An 18389-nucleotide genomic window follows, 5' to 3' on the forward strand; every position below is an offset into this window, starting at 1 on the left:
TTGGTTGATACATGTCATCTGTCCCAACTGCGTGGATCAATGCTCATGATATTAATCACTGGATTGTCTGGTCCAGACTCGATTATTTACAGACTGCCGTCATATAGCTGGAATATTGCTGAGTGCGGCGTTAAACAACAAAGCAACCAACCAACTATTACCCAGCCCTACCCGGGTACCCACTGTAGTTCTCAAGAGCTGGGAACAAAATGTCTGATTGGGAATTGTTTTATCGCAGCCCTGGCCAAAACTATTTAGATACATGTATATAACGATCAGTACACTGAAGTTGACTGGAGCTTTATATTTACTCAGACATGTACAAGTCAAAAGGAATGTGTGCATCGTCAGAAAGAAATGCGAACATTAGCGAGTTGTGGTGTTACCACTGAGATCAGTGAGTTTTTGTCATCACACAATATATCATTGACTAACCATGGGTCCGGGTAGTCCAGTGGGTACCCAGGTCCTACTCAGGACCATACCGGCTGTATTAAGATTCTGTCCCGAAAAAGGTTCTTGTTTAGAATGAGTACACATATTGAAAAATCAGAAAATGAAATTCATTATCTAATACATCTCTTGTAGCTGTTCCATGGTAATAGTTATTTATTTGTTAGTATGTTGTGTAATGCTGCACTCAGCAATATTCCAACCATCCTGGGAAACATACATTGTTCTTTTCAGCAGGCATCGGTTGAATCTTAGACATAAACAGAACGAGACCAATGTGAATAGTGGATATTTCAAACAATACATGAGTGAGTGAGTGAGTGAGTGAGTGAGGCTTTACTCTGTGATATTACTGGAATATTGCTAAAAATGGCGTAAAATCAAACTCACTACCCCGCTTTTAACAATATTCCAACAATATCATGGTGGAGGACACAAGAAATGACCGTCACACATTGTACCAAGGTGAGGAATAGAACCAGGGTGACGAGCGAACACTTTAATCACTAGATTACCCCATTGCCCCAGAACGATTCAGGGAAGTTCAGGACATATGAATATAAACAAAGAGTGGTGGTTAACATTTTTCAAGGGAAAGTTTTCGCTGGGAAGTCACTGACGCAGTGTTAGAGACGGATATTGATTTTGACAGCTGGTTGGTATCTATTACATTCATCATTGTTTACTCTGAGTCACAAAGTTGCATACCAACATAATCCAACACGTTATAAGTAGTACAATTGTCAAGGGGGGGTTGGGGTATTGTCTCGAGCTTAGATATTTTTTCATCTATAGCTGCAAAAACAGATATTTTTGTTATCAAATCTATAGCCTGAATTCATTCCCTTTAATAAAAACATCTTGCAACAATGTTATTTTTGTGGCAGACATTCTCTTTAAATTTCAAAAGTCTAAAGCATAATTAATTTTTTCAAGATGACGGACCCCCCCCCCCCCCCCCCCACACACACACACACCCACGCACACCCACACCCACACCCACACCGTGATTGGTTTGGATTGGTTGGTTGGTTGTTTAACACCGCACTCAGCAATATTCCACCTATAGATAAAAGAACACTGTGGCACTGTGATTAACTGACGTAACATCGTCAACACTGTACGTGTAAATGATTTCATGCTGCCGCTACTTTTAACCAACGAATCAAGCTTTGGCCTGGTTCCAGCGAGAGGGTTGGTTGGTTTGTTATTTTAACGCCGCACTCCAAGCAATGTCCAAGCTATATGACGGCGGTCTGTAAATAATCGAGTCTGGACCAGACAATTAAGTGATTGATAACATGAGCATCGATCCACGCAATTGGGATCGATGACATGTATCAACCATGTCAGCGAGTCTGACCACCCGATCCCGTTAGTCGCATTTTACGACAAGCATAGTCACCTTTTATGGCAAGCATGGGTTGCTGAAGACCTATTCTATCCCGGAATCTTCAGGGTCCCCCCCCCCCCCAAGTGAACTCTGACTCTAATTCGGCTGGTACACATAGAGTGAGGTACATCTGTCAACAGTATCGGCTTATAGAAAGCACAAAAAGGTTTATTGTATTAGCATGATTAGTCATGCCACATAAACACACAGCTGCTCTTGCTTTTAGAGTATCTCATTTTAGGCCATCCACTTTTGCATATATGTTGTGGCACGATGTAAATAATCTACATCATCTGTCATCATGGGAATAAACATCTAAATCTATATCTGTATCTATATGTCCATAATAAAACAATACCCATCAAATCTTCTGTATTGGTATTGCGACGTTAATCATCCTAATAACTATCACATTATACCCGCTTTCCCATGTTATTTACAGAAGACGGCAACATCTGCCTGACATGACAGCCCTTCTGTGGACATCAACATTTTCTCTACAAAAATTTCCTCAGTAAGTACTGCTGCTATTCCTAGCCTCATCATGGATGTGTACACAGTACAGAAATAATGACAATGTGATGTTAACAAGAACTGACTAATGGGTAATCAATGTCAGTCACACTTGTTCTAAATGTGTCAAAAACGATTTCATCATAATAAATAAATATAGCTTGTTTCTCACTGTTACAAAACAAGTACTTAGTACATTGGGGATTGAAGGTTAGATCTGGTCCCTATCTCTGATACAGGTGGCCCCTCCTGCACAGCAACAACAAACAAAATCTAATTAAGCCTAGGCAGGTGCTTGTTCTACATAGTGAGGAGAGGTGAAATGGGGTCTAACACTGCATTCAAGATTATTTCATTTATATCGCGATATATGTGTATGTGTGTGTGCATGTGTGTCTGCTAGTCTGGACATTTCTGGTTTCATGGTGCTAGCCGACTTCGATAAGGATATCCTTCTCAAACACAGTATACTGAACCCCAGCTGACAAGTCTTTGTTTTATCCACTTAATGCCAAGTGCCAGGCAGGGCAACAATAAGCGCCACACTTAAAGGGATCGAACTCACTGACCTTCCGGTCTCCCGCGCGACGCTCTATCCACTAGACCACAGAGGCAATCCTGATCTACAAAATCATCTGGGTGCCATGGCTGTTGTATTGAGGCCTTAAGGAAAGTATGTGAGTCATGATAGACCCTGTGCCGTGATTGCTCACCAGAACTGTTCGTAATGGTTTCACTATTGTGCTGGAGGTGTCTGTCAAGAAACAACCAAGAGATTCCTTCACCTAGTCTGTCTCCCAGACCCTGGAGAATAAATTAAAAAATGAATCCAATTCAAGACTAGAAATCCTCAATCTCATTAAAATAAGATACCACTCGCTACCACTAAGCCTCAGCTTCAGGAAATTAAGCATTGTTCTGGGCTCCATTTGGAGTTTATTTATTTTGCAGATACATATTTTTAAATAAGGACCTATATTTGTGGGACCAAATGTTAGTCTACCCTTGACCCAAAAGGAAGACATATTAACTGATGTTTAATTAATGTTTCCTGGAAGCTTGACATCGTGGACAAGGACAAATCCATGGCAGAGTCCCTGCTATTTTACGGCCACAAACGTGCTGAACTGGAATACAACCAATACTTCATCACAATCAATCCTTCATTGATGCCGTGAGCAGATATCCCATGTTTCTATCTCAATGAACATATAGATATATAACCAAGGTACTGGGTCACCTTGTCAGATGAATGACACATGTTTCATTAATCCTACCACTCTAACAATTCAGAGTGTGCATTGATTAACTGCCTCTGTCCTCTTAAATTGAAACATTTACACGCGAAAAAATTAACAATGACTGTAACGTTGTCCGTGAAAATGATGAATGGTCCACTCTTGCCATGATCAAATAAACTACACAATCCACATATAGAAAAGTTTCACACAAACTTGGATAACAGTGTATGCCTGACATTAACACTGTTTAAAAATGGTGAGTGAGCGAGTTGGGTTCAACGCTTCTCTGAACAGTATTCCAGTATATCATAGAGGATTACTACTATGGGAAAATCCACAAATATGAGTATGGTGCTGACAAACCATGAATCATTCTCCAGGCAAATCTGGGATTTGAACTCGCAATCATAGGATCATGGCACCCATAACAAAATGCCAAAGGGACACAACTCTACACAGCAAGTTGCAGCACCTTAGATGATCTGGCCTCTCATACTCCTCTGTATAGGAGAGTATGAGGTCACACAGACCATCTTGATGCAAACCCAATGTGCAACACTGGTACAAGCTGCAAACCCCTTCATTATAAAATATGTGCAAAGAGTGCACAAATGCAATTAAAACGTCTGCATGAACATTAAAATCTCCTCAAGTGAAATTGACGTACAGTATTACATACATGGTATATGGATAAACAATATCAATATCAATAACACATGTATTAATGTTTCAAGTTGATGTAATTTATGACAGGTGCATATTTTTTTCAAACAGCCTACCTTCTATCCTAACCATCATTTTGAGAGTCTCCTGTTTCAATAAATTGGTACGGTGAGTGAACTGGGAATTTATTAATGATATCACTTGGGTGATTTAACCATCTCTTACATGAGCGGAGAGCATAAAATGTCAGACTTCCTCTAACAACTAACAAGGTAATGAGGTAAACAAACAAACTCCCATCACATAAACAGAGTCAGATTGCATAACATGTGGCAAGAGGTATTTAACAGGGGCCTACAATAAGTACAGCCATGCATCACAGTTTGCTAATCTACTGACCTGTGCCTCAAACACTGACCCAATCTTTCACCCTGTCGTCTGCTCTGCCCTGACTGACGGCTGCTTGCACTGCACTCTGAGCAGACTGATGCCTTATCCACCAGTCAGCTGTCTACTTGCCGGGAACAACCTGACTGGCGAATAATCCAAAATACTGGCTGAAAATCGTCCACTTTTCCAAGAAACGATCTATGAGCACAACCCTGGTGAAGGCTTGGCTCAAACTGTAGACAAATTGCTGGTGAGATTTAGCCTCTCTTACATTGGAGTTTGAGCCATAAATTGGGTCATTAGACAATTCCAACTAGCAGGTTCTTCTATTTTTGGCATCTGACAGGCAAGACTTGTGCCTGGCTTTGAGATCAATGATTTTCAACAGCCTCTCCCGAATGTTTCAAGCAAATCTGCTGGGTCTAGTAGTTGATTCTCAGGCCTTTTCCACCAATCGGAAGACAGCTAGCAACGCATCCCCTCCTTATGAATGGCAGAGTGACTGAATTGATTTTAACATGTTCCTCAGTGATGTGACTTTGATTGACAGTCATGAAGTTGTCTGGCTGGGGATAACAAGCTCTGGTCAATAATTTATTCACATAATTTTCAATATTGACAGATGCCCACTCAGCTACACAGTTGCAAATACAACACATTATTCAATAACGATTCCCTTTAAACGTGCAACTTCACTTCCCATGCTTCAAGGCTGAATGGGGTTGGAGAGTGTTGACAGTTAAGTTATGAATGAAATCAAGCCATGATATATCAGTGTGTGATATTCCTATTCTGCTGATTCGGCTTATAGGGCTATTCCCCAATGACATGCCAATCATAAACTATACTGTTGGGGAAAGTTGACAATATACATAATTTTGGTAATCAAGGTTCATTACCATGTTAACGTTTCTAAATGTGGTAATATTTATGGAATTTTCATGATTTTATATCAAGACATGATTGAATTATTGACGTAGTGAAAATGTCCACGTCCAAATGACAAGGAATGGAGGACACATTAAAATGTAATTTTTGAAATTGATACCATAACATGATATTGACCGTTTGGATTTAATAAAATAACAAAATAATCACCACCAGTAAGTGCGTACCCGATCTTGCACTTTAATCCAAAATACACAGCCTGACAAAATTGACACTTTTTTTTAAGAGCTCCCACAACATTGTGGACGTCACAAATGTAATATATAATATGTAAATGTGATATCACACACTGAATGCACAGCGAATAAACCCAAACTGTATGGGATATTAATTATGAATTAATACAGCACTGTAAACATTGCCATCAGAGAACGTATGCACCTGAAACTGGCTTCCTTACTTGCCAGCGCAAGTCATGATCTCTAACCCGGTTCATGTCGCCATCCACATTCAATCATCTCATATGGTCCACTGGTCAAGTGAGTTCAAACAGATTCTAAGCTAACAGACACATAATCTCGCCAGTGGGTTAAATAGCTGTCATATATTGAAAGATGAATTCAACCAAAAATAAACAAAATTGTCAAGGGAAATCTGTTTTTAATCATAGTTTGATGCTGCGAGGTCCAACAATGATACCGATTCTTGATAAACAGCAGATAACTCCACCAGCAGACTGATTGCATGACCTCCTGTGTGAGGCTGAGAACAATTATTCCTAAATAACTCACTCAGCAATATTGCAGCAATATGACATCGAACTGTAAATAATTGAGTCTGGATCAGACAATCCAGTGATTGACATCATGAGCATTGAATTATGCAATTTGGATATGAAGAAATGCATCAATGAACAATGATGATGTTAGCAAGCCTGACCACCCGATCCTATTATGTTTGTTTGTTGTTTGACGCTGCCCTCAACAACATTCCAAGCTATATGATAGCGGTCTGTAAATAATTAAGTCTGGACCAGACAATCGAGTGATTGACATCATGAGCATTGATCCACAGGATTGGATGGTTAGCTCACTGAGTTGGTTCAAGCATGTCATCGTATCTCGATTACGGCAAGCATGGGTTGCTGAAGACCTATTCTACCCCCATCTTCACGGGTCCGGTCCAATTAGTGAGTGAGTGAGTGAGTGAGGTTTAACACCACTTTTAACAGTATTCCAGTTATATCACAGCGTGTCAGCTTAATGTGAGAGGAAAGTCCGAAGTGATGCAGGTCTCAAAAACCCACGAGTATGGGTATGGTGCTGACAAACCAAGAAACATAATCGGGGAAAACCGGGACTCGAACCCACAATCATACGTTTCTGGCGTGCCCAAGGGACGCAACTCTGCAAAGCGAATCTCATCGCCTTAGAGGACTTGGCCACCTGTGCCCCCTCCGATCCAATTAGTAGCATCTAGACAAGCATGGGTTGCTGGAGACCATTCTATTCCCGATCTTCATGGGTCTGATCAAACTAGTAGCCTCTAGACAAGAATGGGTTGCTGGAGACCTATTCTATTCCCAATCTTCATGGGTCTGATCAAACTAGTAGCCTCTAGACAAGCATGGGTTGCTGGAGACCTATTCTATTCCCGATCTTCATGGGTCTGATCAAACTAGTAGCCTCTAGACAAGCATGGGTTGCTGGAGACCTATTCTATCCCCGATCTTCACGGATCTGGTAATCAGAACCGATGTTGGCCATTTTCAGTAAATTTCACCTTGCTTTGTCTTCAATGAATTGCCATTAGGCCACAGATATGTGGAATGCATTGAAACTCCAATCAATAATTACAATGTTTGTTGGTTGTTTAAACTTAAAGCCACACTCAGCAATATTCAAGCTATATGAAGTAATATCCATATCACTTCTAAATGCCTTGCAGACACTTATATCACAGCTGTCTGGAAATATTTTTGGTCAATAAGTTAAATAAATGAACAGATGTTTCAGCCAATTTATAAAATGACTGAAATATTTAGACACTTAACAGATTGCCTCTATGAAACACATTTTACACATGACTGTTATATAAACACGCCGACAAATGAAAAGGCTTGTGAAAACAATGACTTAGTTTTGTCTGTCTCGCATCGAAGAACTTCCCAACAAAAATGTAGAGCAACAAGAATGATTCTGTTCCATGCAACAGTAAATGAATAAAACCAAGTGAGAATATTGTCATTACGACTGACGAAAGTTAATTGTTTGATGTCACGTGTCTTTATAACATTCCAATATTTTACATACCGTATTCGACCTAATAAGCGCCCAGGGCGCTCTCAAAATTAGAAATAGGGGGCTGTTATTCAAATATTATTTTTGTGAAAAAAACCACAAAAGATAAATTTCGTGGTTTATGCTGACAGCCTGAAATGTTTATGTATGACAGATTTATTTTTCCAGAATTTAATTGCCCATAAATAAAGGTACATATAACACACATGTGCGTATTATACCGAAGAAACAAGTCTTGTGTAGATTGATCAATCAGAAGGGATGCTAATTGGGCTTGTTCACTAGCCAACATATCAGCAAATATCACCGTGGGCGCTTATTAGAATGGGTCGCTTATTACGTTGAATACGGTAGGTGCCAAGTCTCATTGGTCAGCTGAGATAGCACACATGACAACTATTTACCTTGTCCACAGTAAACAAAAATCCATTGAGTTAGATTACAACCAATCAACACTTTATCAGTTAATCCGTTGAATGAAGTGTTGTTTTAGCATCGGCACTTCACGCCCAGATATGGGTGTATTCCGTCTACTTTAGTAAACCTACACATATACACAGTAAACACTTACTTTTGACAAATCCACTGCGCAAAAAAACAGTGATTTATCAATCAACATATTTCTAGTTAATCCTTTGATGGATGGATGATTTTTCTGTGACTCAACTGATCATTCCTCTCTTGCTGCACTGTCACATGCTTATTACATACCGGGTAACATAAAATTCAGACCTGGATTTAGAATGAATAATTACCCCAGACACAAGGGACCTTCGTCGTGTAATCTGAGTGGTGCTACCACAAATTATACCTGTAACAAATTCATTAACTGAGCATCAAGAGAATGACGACAAATACACAAGTGTAGGGTTGTACCAGGACACATGGATAACAACGTGGGTGTAGCAATCGATTTATCCACACAATCCAAAATCCGAAAATGCTTTCTCTACAGGGATTTAATTTATTAATCCATAACCATCATGGGATAAGACGACACCTAATGAGCTTCCACCATTTTGTTTGTTTGTTTCCTTAGGTTGAAGAAATGAATTAACATGCACCCTTTGTAACATCTGAATCTTCATAGATCACGGAATTCAAACAGTGTTCAGAAATGCGTATAGATATTGCCTCAAAGTATATTTCTGCTGTCCTTACAGACGTTAGTCCAGTCTTTTGTCACCCTCAGTTGCGTTAGTGAGCAAATTGACTCAGGCAGCTAGTGAACCCTAGACACGGCGTGTCAGCTAATGTGGGAGGAAAGCCCCAAGTGATGCAGGTCTCAGACGTTTACCACTTCGGTGAAACCCACGAGCATGGGTATGGTACTGACAAACCTAGAAACATAATCGGGGCGAACCGGGATTTGAACCCACAATCATAGGTTTCTGGCATGCCCAAGGGACACAACTCTGCACAGTGAATCACAGTGCCTTAGGTGACCCTTTTGTCACCCTCAGTTGCGTTAGTGAGCAAATTGACTCAGGCAGCTAGTGAACCCTAGAGGGCAGTGCTAGACAGTTGAGAAGAAGCCAAAGATTAGTAACCTTTTAAGTGCTGAGTCCTTGGGCATGTTGGGTGGGTGATTGTGTTCACCAACTTTACTCCTGGGAGTTTCCAGGACTTTGGTCCTGCCCCACCCTGAAGCACACATGGTGTCTCCTTAGGCAAGTGACTTTGTTCATAATATGCCTCTGTTCACCCAGCAGTGAATGGGTACCTGGTAAGATGAGATGGTAATGTGACTGTTAAAGACAGCTAAGGTTGTATACATCCCAAGGAGCTGAGAATGAACATCAAGTGCACACTGGCCAATTGACCAGGGTTACAGTATTAAGGCACTTAGAGCATGTTTTATAGAATGCCGACCTGCCTACCTAATTCAAAATTACATGTAATGAGTATGGCTGGGACAAGTGAGTGAGTTGGGTCTAACGCCTCTTTTAACAGTATTCCAGTTATTTCACGGCATATCAGCTAATGTGGGAGGAAAGCCCCAAGTGATGCAGGTCTCAGACGTTTACCACTTCGGTGAAACCCACGAGCATGGGTATGGTACTGACAAACCTAGAAACATAATCGGGGCGAACCGGGATTTGAACCCACAATCATAGGTTTCTGGCATGCCCAAGGGACACAACTCTGCACAGTGAATCACAGTGCCTTAGACGACTGGGCCACCCTTGCCCCCTGGCTGGGACGAAATACCAACTGTGCGATCTAATACGTATCAAGATACCTTACTCATGATCCGATATGTATCATGATACTTGCATGTGCTCTTATGAAACAAATGGCTTACGCACCACAGATAGAGTCTTATCTGTGGTGTGTAAGCCATCTTTTTCATAGACAGGATGGCCAAATACCTGGCACACTGATGATTTACAGTTGGAGTCAAGTATGGCGCAGTGAATGAAAATATTTATGTTTTCAATATTAACTCGCACCACTGATTAGTGTTTAGTGGAACAGTTATTAAAGCAATCATTTAAGGTCAAACTCGATATTTTTTACCTAGTGTGCGACTGGTCGATACATCTGTGTATTGTCCCACCACTTGTAATCAGACAATCAACCCCCTTTTTGTACGTGGGATTCACAGATCTAATTAGAAGGTATTCAGGACTTAGCACTGGGGTATGCGGGTCACAAGTATTATTGTATTGTCTACGCAGATTCAACATTTAAAAACAATAATAGTGTACGTAAAATTCCTATATTTATTTGATATTTCAAATATTTTTTCAGTAATTGAACTTCAAAAGACCCTTTTCTCAATTCTTTTGAGAATCATGTTAAATAATATTCAGGATTCAGGGGTGAGCAATGAGACAGTGAACAATTAGGTGGTGTTCAGGATTCAGTGTTGGAGGAGGGGGTTGACACCCTCTGTCATCATAATGGACACAGTATGAAAGCTGAGATACTGAATGGTGCAATGGCACAGCCTAGCACTCCTTTGGACAATAAATGATTCAGAAACTTTCTAAGGTGCATCATATTGACCATACATATTAATTTAATCTAAATGAACCATGATGGCAATGTTAAAAACTGGATGAGAATTCTGCAGTTTCAGAGACAAAGATGTCATATTTTGCATATAAAATCACCACGGTTACACAATGGCCTCACTAATACATAATCAACAGTAAATTGACTGAATAATGGGCTGAAACTATACTATGGAGTTAGATAAGAACTCTTATCCTCTTGGCACTTATGAATGACATCCAGGTTAACCATGATAACATGAATAAGCTTTCTTTCATGGTTTCCATGGTTTCAGAGGCAAGTGGTTCATGATCATGAAAAAGGTCATGCAAGGGTCAAACCTCAAAACAAACATATCCAGAATTCTTTTGGAGTTGTGTGAACTGGTCTACCTTGACCAGTTCCATACACCAGGTGGAAGCTGCTACAGGCTCATGGACCTCATTCAAACGGGTTTACTGGATGCAACATACTACTTCTGATACACATGAATATTAAGAATGGATGCAATTAATATCCACATATCCATATCTAATGCCGGTTTTCTAGTGATAGCCCACTGAGATTCCATGCCGCGGTTTAATATGGATACCCTACTCTGACACGGACACCAAGCTGACCAGTCCTTTTTAATACCAAGGACCAGGCAGGATAACAACAAGTACCATATTTTAGCTACATTTGGCATGACGTGGCTGGGGATTGAACCACTGACCTTCCTCTATCCAGGCAGTCACTCAATCCACTAGACCACAGAGTCTGTCCGAAACAATACGAGAAATTCAGACACTGAAAAGTGTACCGTATTCGATGTAATAAGCACCCAGGGCACTCTCAAAATTAGAAATAGGGGGCTCTTATTGGAATATTATTTTGGGCATAAAAACAGAGTTGAAAGATAAATTTCATGGTTTATGCTGACAGCCTAAAATGTTTATATACGACAGATATATTTTTCCAGAATTTAATTGCCCATAATTAAGAGTGCATATAACACACGAGTGAGTATTATACGTGAATAAATAAGTCTTGTGTACATTGATCAATCAGAAGGGATGCTAATTGGGATTGTTCACTAGCCAATATATTAGCAAATATTGCCGTGGGCGCTTATTAGAGCGGAGCGCTTATTAGAGCAGAGCGCTTATTACGTCAAATACGGTATTATCAATGTCAATGAAAAGAGAGCAGGTGTATTAGCTCATACTGAACTGGGTAAAAAGCCTGAAAGGTATTGTTCCTGCTGGCCCACTTACTTCCAAAGGGGGAACCTTGACATCATTATGATTGCCCTGTGGCATACTTGAGAGATAACATCCTGTTCCTCAGGGAAATATTTATACAAAATAAGCATGGTAACGTATGAGTTAAAAAAACAATCTTGACTTTTTTGTCAATCCACTCCTCTAACTGCCATACATATTTGTATCATGATTTATAAATTATATGCATGTCTGGCGGCTTCATAGCCATGATAGCAAAGTATTACATCTCAACCAAATCAGACTTTCTACTCTGACTTGATCACATTGCTACCTCACATCAAGATCTAACAAACTCTCCATTTATCATATAAATTGAATAATTTTGTGAAATGCATTATTAATACCATGGCATAGATACACTGTTCATCATTTAAATATGATAATAATGGGATCCCTGAGTGCAGAATTGTTCACATGATATTTCTGGTGCTAACGTGCAAGCAGTAATAATTTTGCTTTGGCTAAAATTCAAAATTCAATATATGCATGCATTATATGCAGCCACACCTGTTTTCGATTTTTGACAAAAATCTGTATATTTACACCAGATAATATGGATTGTGATCAGACAAGATTGCTATGTACTCTTAGGTGAAGCAATACAGTGGGGTTGTAATATGATATGTATCCCGATACTCTGGGTGCGACACGATTCGTAATCTGATATAGTACTTTATTTCATAAGTTGGTATTCATTCTTTTCGCAGGTGAATCACAACCCTGAATCCTGGTATGATTAATGGCTGCAGTTTTCCACAACATAATGAATCTGTTGGATGTGACTATCATCAGTAGACTACCCAGTACAACATCCTCATGAGTGTGAAGTTATCATAACACTGTAAGAGGAACTTTTATGGGAAACACAAGTTGTTTATATAACACAATTATATATAAATATATTGCAAATCAGGATCATCCAGAAACATGATTAAAAGTTGACATCCGAAGATGGATGTTATCATCAAAATGATCTAAATGTCTGCAAACAAATATTGTGTTGACGAGAATGTCGCCAATATTTCTTGTGAGTGACAACAATGGCCACCTGACCACTGGGTCCTTGAGTGACAACAAACATAATGAACATGGCAAAAGATAACAAATGTCTTTTTTGCATGTTTTGATCAATTGAACTTTCGTAAAGTTGATTTAATGGAAACACATACTGTAGGGCTTGGATGAGCCCAAATTTACTACCCTGGTTCCCTGACCCCCTAACCCCCTATTACCCAACCCTATCCGGTCTCCCTGACCACCTATTACCCGACCCTATCCGGTCTCCCTGACCACCTATTACCCGACCCTATCCGGTCTCCCTGACCACCTATTACCCGACCCTATCCGGTCTCCCTGACCACCTATTACCTGACCCTATCCGGGTTTCCAGACCCCCTATTACCCGACCCTATCCGGTCTCCCTGACCACCTATTACCCGACCCTATCCGGTCTCCCTGACCACCTATTACCCGACCCTATCCGGTCTCCCTGACCACCTATTACCCGACCCTATCCGGTCTCCCTGACCACCTATTACCCGACCCTATCCGGGTTCCCTGACCACCTATTACCCGACCCTATCCGGTCTCCCTGACCACCTATTACCCGACCCTATCCGTGTTCCCAGACCCCCTATTACCCGACCCTATCCGGTCTCCCTGACCACCTATTACCCAACCCTATCCGGTCTCCCTGACCACCTATTACCCGACCCTATCCGGGTTCCCTGACCACCTATTACCCGACCCTATCCGAGTCTCCCTGACCACCTATTACCCGACCCTATCCGGTCTCCCTGACCACCTATTACCCGACCCTATCCGGGTTCCCTGACCACCTATTACCCGACCCTATCCGGTCTCCCTGACCACCTATTACCCGACCCTATCCGGTCTCCCTGACCACCTATTACCCGACCCTATCCGGGTTCCCTGACCACCTATTACCCGACCCTATCCGGTCTCCCTGACCACCTATTACCCGACCCTATCCGGTCTCCCTGACCACCTATTACCCGACCCTATCCGGGTTCCCTGACCACCTATTACCTGACCCTATCCGGGTTCCCTGACCACCTATTACCCGACCCTATCCGGTCTCCCTGACCACCTATTACCCGACCCTATCCGGGTTCCCTGACCACCTATTACCCTGACCACCTATTACCCGACCCTATCCGGGTTCCCTGACCACCTATTACCCGACCCTATCCGGTCTCCCTGACCACCTATTACCCGACCCTATCCGGTCTCCCTGACCACCTATTACCCGACCCTATCCGGGTTCCCTGACCACCTATTACCCGACCCTATCCGGTCTCCCTGACCACCTATTACCCGACCCTATCCGGTCTCCCTGACCACCTATTACCCGACCCTATCCGGGTTCCCTGACCACCTATTACCCGACCCTATCCGGTCTCCCTGACCACCTGTTACCCGACCCTATCCGGGTTCCCTAACCCCCTATTACCCGACCCTATCCGGGTTCCCTGACCCCGTATTACCCAACCCTATCCGAGTCTCCCTGACCACCTATTACCCGACCCTATCCGCGTTTCCTAACCCACTATTACGAGACTCTACCCGGTTCCCTGACCCCCTATTACCAGACCCTACCCGGGTTCCCTGACCCCCTATTACCCGACCCTACCCGGGTTCCCTGACCCCCTATTACCTGACCCTACCCGGGTACTGGAACCAATATTACCAAAAACCAACCCGGGGACCCGCTGTAGGTCTCAAGAGTTGGGTACAAAATGTCCAATTTGAATCATTTTACCGGAGCCCTGGCATAAACAATTTAGACACATGCATAAAATAATCTGATCAAGTATACACTGAAGTTAACTGAAGTTTTATCTTTACTCGAACATATAAAAATCAGAACGAATGCGTGCATAGTCAGAAATAAATGCAAACATAAGAGACCTGTAGTGTAACCATGGACTTTTATTGTTATTGTCATGAAAAAACATATCACATAACTAACCACGGGTCCAGGTAGTCCTGGGTACCCGGGTCCTACTGAAGATCCACTGACCTGAATACCCGAGTTACCCATCCCAGCCCTAAAATACTGCCATATTGAAAGTGTCCTACATGGTATGAAACCTGTCATGATAGGAAATGAACAAAATAATGTCAATATGTCTACAAATACAAGAAATGATACGTCACAAGCTTTTCGGGAAGGACTATACTAATCAGCATGTATAATACAAACATGATAAAAAAATAGGTTTGTTGTTTAACACCGCACTCAGCAATATTCCAGCTATATGATGGTGGCCTGTGGTGTAAATAATCGAGCGGACCGACAATCCAGTGATTCATATTATAAACAACGATCCACATGGTCGGAGTAGGAACTTAGGAAGTAGGGCTGGGACGATACACAAACTGTGCGATCCGATATGTATCACGATACCTTTCTCATGATCCGATACGTATCACGATACCTTTTTCACGATCCGATACGTATCACGATACTTGCACATGCTCTTATCGGTGATGGGTAAGCTACATTTTTCATAGACAGGATGTCCAAATACCTGGCACACTAACCATTTACTATTGGCATTGTCAAGTATGGAGCAAAGGATGAAAATATTTACGTTTTCACTACTCATTTTCACTATTAAATAGTGTTGGATGTAACATTTATTAAAGAATACATTTTAGGTTAGAATCAATACTTTTTACTTTGTGTGCAATTGTGATCATAACTTGTATAAAGAAGTGAAAAATTGCGATCCACCGATGCATCGGTGTATCGTCCCACTACCAGTACATAATCAACCAATGTTAGTCACCAAGGCTTTCCACACTGTTCACCTCTTATGACAAACGTGGAAATCCCACAGGGACAAAGACAATGTACACAAGTCAAATATTTGCTTGACCTGAGTGAGCCCATTAATTTCTGCAAGCATGCATATATATATAATCCTTATTTAAACATCACTGTGAGATCTACAGTGCTCAGCATAGTCATGATTAACATGATAAAAGGCTTTATTCATATCCATGATATTCCCACACTGACACAAGTGCTATTTTGAAATATTGTATTTTCCATTTTTTAGTTTTTAATAGAAACATATTTTAGAGGTGAGGTGAAATTGGGTTTAATGTCACGTTCAAGATTATTGCACTTATACAGCGGCGCGCATGTATGTATGTGTGGTTGCTTGTACTAGTCCGACTTATACCAATTTCAAAGTGCTAGCCCAGTGAGATACCATGTCGCAGCTTAACATGAATACCCTACTCAGACACAGTATACTGACTCTGAGCCGACTATAGTCCTTTAGCCCCATGATGCCAAGTGCCAGGCAGGGCAACAACAAGTACCAGCTTTTAATGTCTTTTGGTATGACAGGGCTCTCCAGGTGGACTCTCTACCACTAGACCACGGAGGCGGTCAAATGATTTTTGAGAATTCAATAGGAGGTGATAGTATTCTACATATAAAAAGATAAAAAATAAAAGATTTGGAATTGTAGACACCATTGATTACATAACCAAGGCAATTTCTGATTTACTAAATTTCTGAAATGATATAAATTGCTATTATATATTTTTTTAAACATCAAGTTAATCAAGTAAATGGCATTTCCTTTCTGTCAGTTGCTTACATATCCCCATTGGACTAAGTTGTGACTATATATAGTGTTTGACACATGTTTAAGACAGATGGCACTACCTGACTCATGAAATGAATGTTACTGTTTGTGTGTGAAAAGAGATTGAACAATGTGTTCAGGTTAATTTATTTCAATATTAAAGTGACATACACGAGTGTGTGTGTGTGGCTGCTTGTACTAGTCCAGATCTGCTGTTTTTCAGTGCTAGCCCACTGAGATACCAAGCCACAGTTTAACATAAATACCCTCCTCGGAAACAGCATACCGACTCCGAGCTGACTAGTCCTTGTTTTATCCCCTTAATGCTGAGCTTCAGGGTAACAACAAGTACTGTCTTTTAACGTCTTTTGGTATGACCCGGGACTTTCTGGGCAGACACTCCATCCACTAGAGTCCAGTTTATATGTGACCCATAGCTGTCTAATTGTTCATTTTCTCATCCCGCTTGTTCCCAGTAATACAGTAGGTCAGTAGGTCAAATGAGAATCACACATGTATCAATATCATACTGTGTGACCATGGTAACTGTTCATGACACCAACACACAAAAATGTATTTTAAAATAACATACAGTCAAGTCTAGTTAATCCGACACTCGGCTTTATCCGACACTAATGATGGGAACCGATTGATTCAGTGCTATTTAGTCCTGTTAATCCGACATTCTCGCACTCCGACCCCGACACACCTAATTTGCAACAAATTATTGAAATCACTCGTTTATCAGTCTCGTTAATCCGACACAGTGGTCAGCGTACTCCCTGGTCATCTGCTCGCGAGTACACAACCCTGTGTTTTGACACGCACTGGCTGCAGAGATTAACTTAACAATTAACAGGAAAAGCTATTCAAACCTGTATGTACAAAGCTATACAAACGTAGTTTACAAATTGAAGCCAGATAAATGTGCATGAAGCCAGTTTAAAATACGAATACAATGTATTTGTCTCTCTCATACACCCTCCATCCACCACAATCAAACACTTTTGTTCTATAGTTCAAGTGTAGTCTTCTCAAACCTTAGAAAGCAAATAATAAGAAAAGAAATAATTAAAGATTTGAAAGAGTTGATAAATACCTTCGAGTTCTTCTTTCCTTGCATTGTTGGCCAGTTAGTGATCAATAAGTCACTATAATCATATAGTGTTCGTTTGATCAAATCACGGAATCGTTTACAAAGATAATGACCTTGTGATCTTCACGAGAACTGTCAATGAGAAGTTATAATTAGTTAGATCTGATATTTCATAACAGGACGCCAACTATTTATACAACTTCAACATTCCAAATAATCGCATCTCTGTCATCGTCAACCAGCTATTGTCACAATCCGTACCTCGCATCTTTTTCAGTCATATCTCACATTTCAGACAGCTGACCATATGATCAACCACAACATTAATAGTTGCTATTTATAGAACGAAATGACAGGATAGGTTCATGCGTGACTTATGCGTAAAACAAACTAATTTTCTTACGTTTGTGTAAATTACACTCACGTTATAAATTGAAATTATGGACAAAATTCCATCATTTTCAGCAGATCCTCTAATGAAAGTCAAATGACGAAAAAGAACCTGTGATTTCACATATTATATGCACACGTGCACGTATTCACTGACAGTGACATATTT

At 40.9% G+C, this 18389-nt stretch overlaps 1 protein-coding gene across 4 annotated transcripts in view; it reads right to left on the reverse strand.

The window, feature by feature from the left end:
• The window catches only part of LOC139467406 (uncharacterized), a 36530-nt gene extending 18186 nt beyond the window's left edge, over positions 1–18344 (reverse strand). Inside the window, exons 1-2 of one of the 4 annotated variants that reach the window (XM_071248959.1) lie at positions 18255–18344; positions 17834–17962 (exon numbers count right to left, since the gene is read on the reverse strand). In XM_071248959.1, coding sequence (XP_071105060.1) covers positions 17834–17857 — 24 coding nt within the window. In that variant the 5' untranslated portion in view covers positions 17858–17962; positions 18255–18344. Of the gene's footprint in view, positions 1–4662; positions 5011–17833; positions 17963–18091; positions 18111–18254 lie in introns of those variants that run through there. The other 3 variants (XM_071248961.1, XM_071248964.1, XM_071248962.1) reach the window with 3 other exon arrangements.
• Between the last annotated feature and the right edge of the window lie 45 nt (positions 18345–18389).

The sequence above is a fragment of the Haliotis cracherodii genome, unplaced genomic scaffold (assembly GCF_022045235.1).
Source record: "Haliotis cracherodii isolate W230 unplaced genomic scaffold, xgHalCrac1.p SCAF_2, whole genome shotgun sequence".
In the NCBI taxonomy this organism is placed as follows: Eukaryota; Metazoa; Mollusca; class Gastropoda; order Lepetellida; family Haliotidae; genus Haliotis; species Haliotis cracherodii.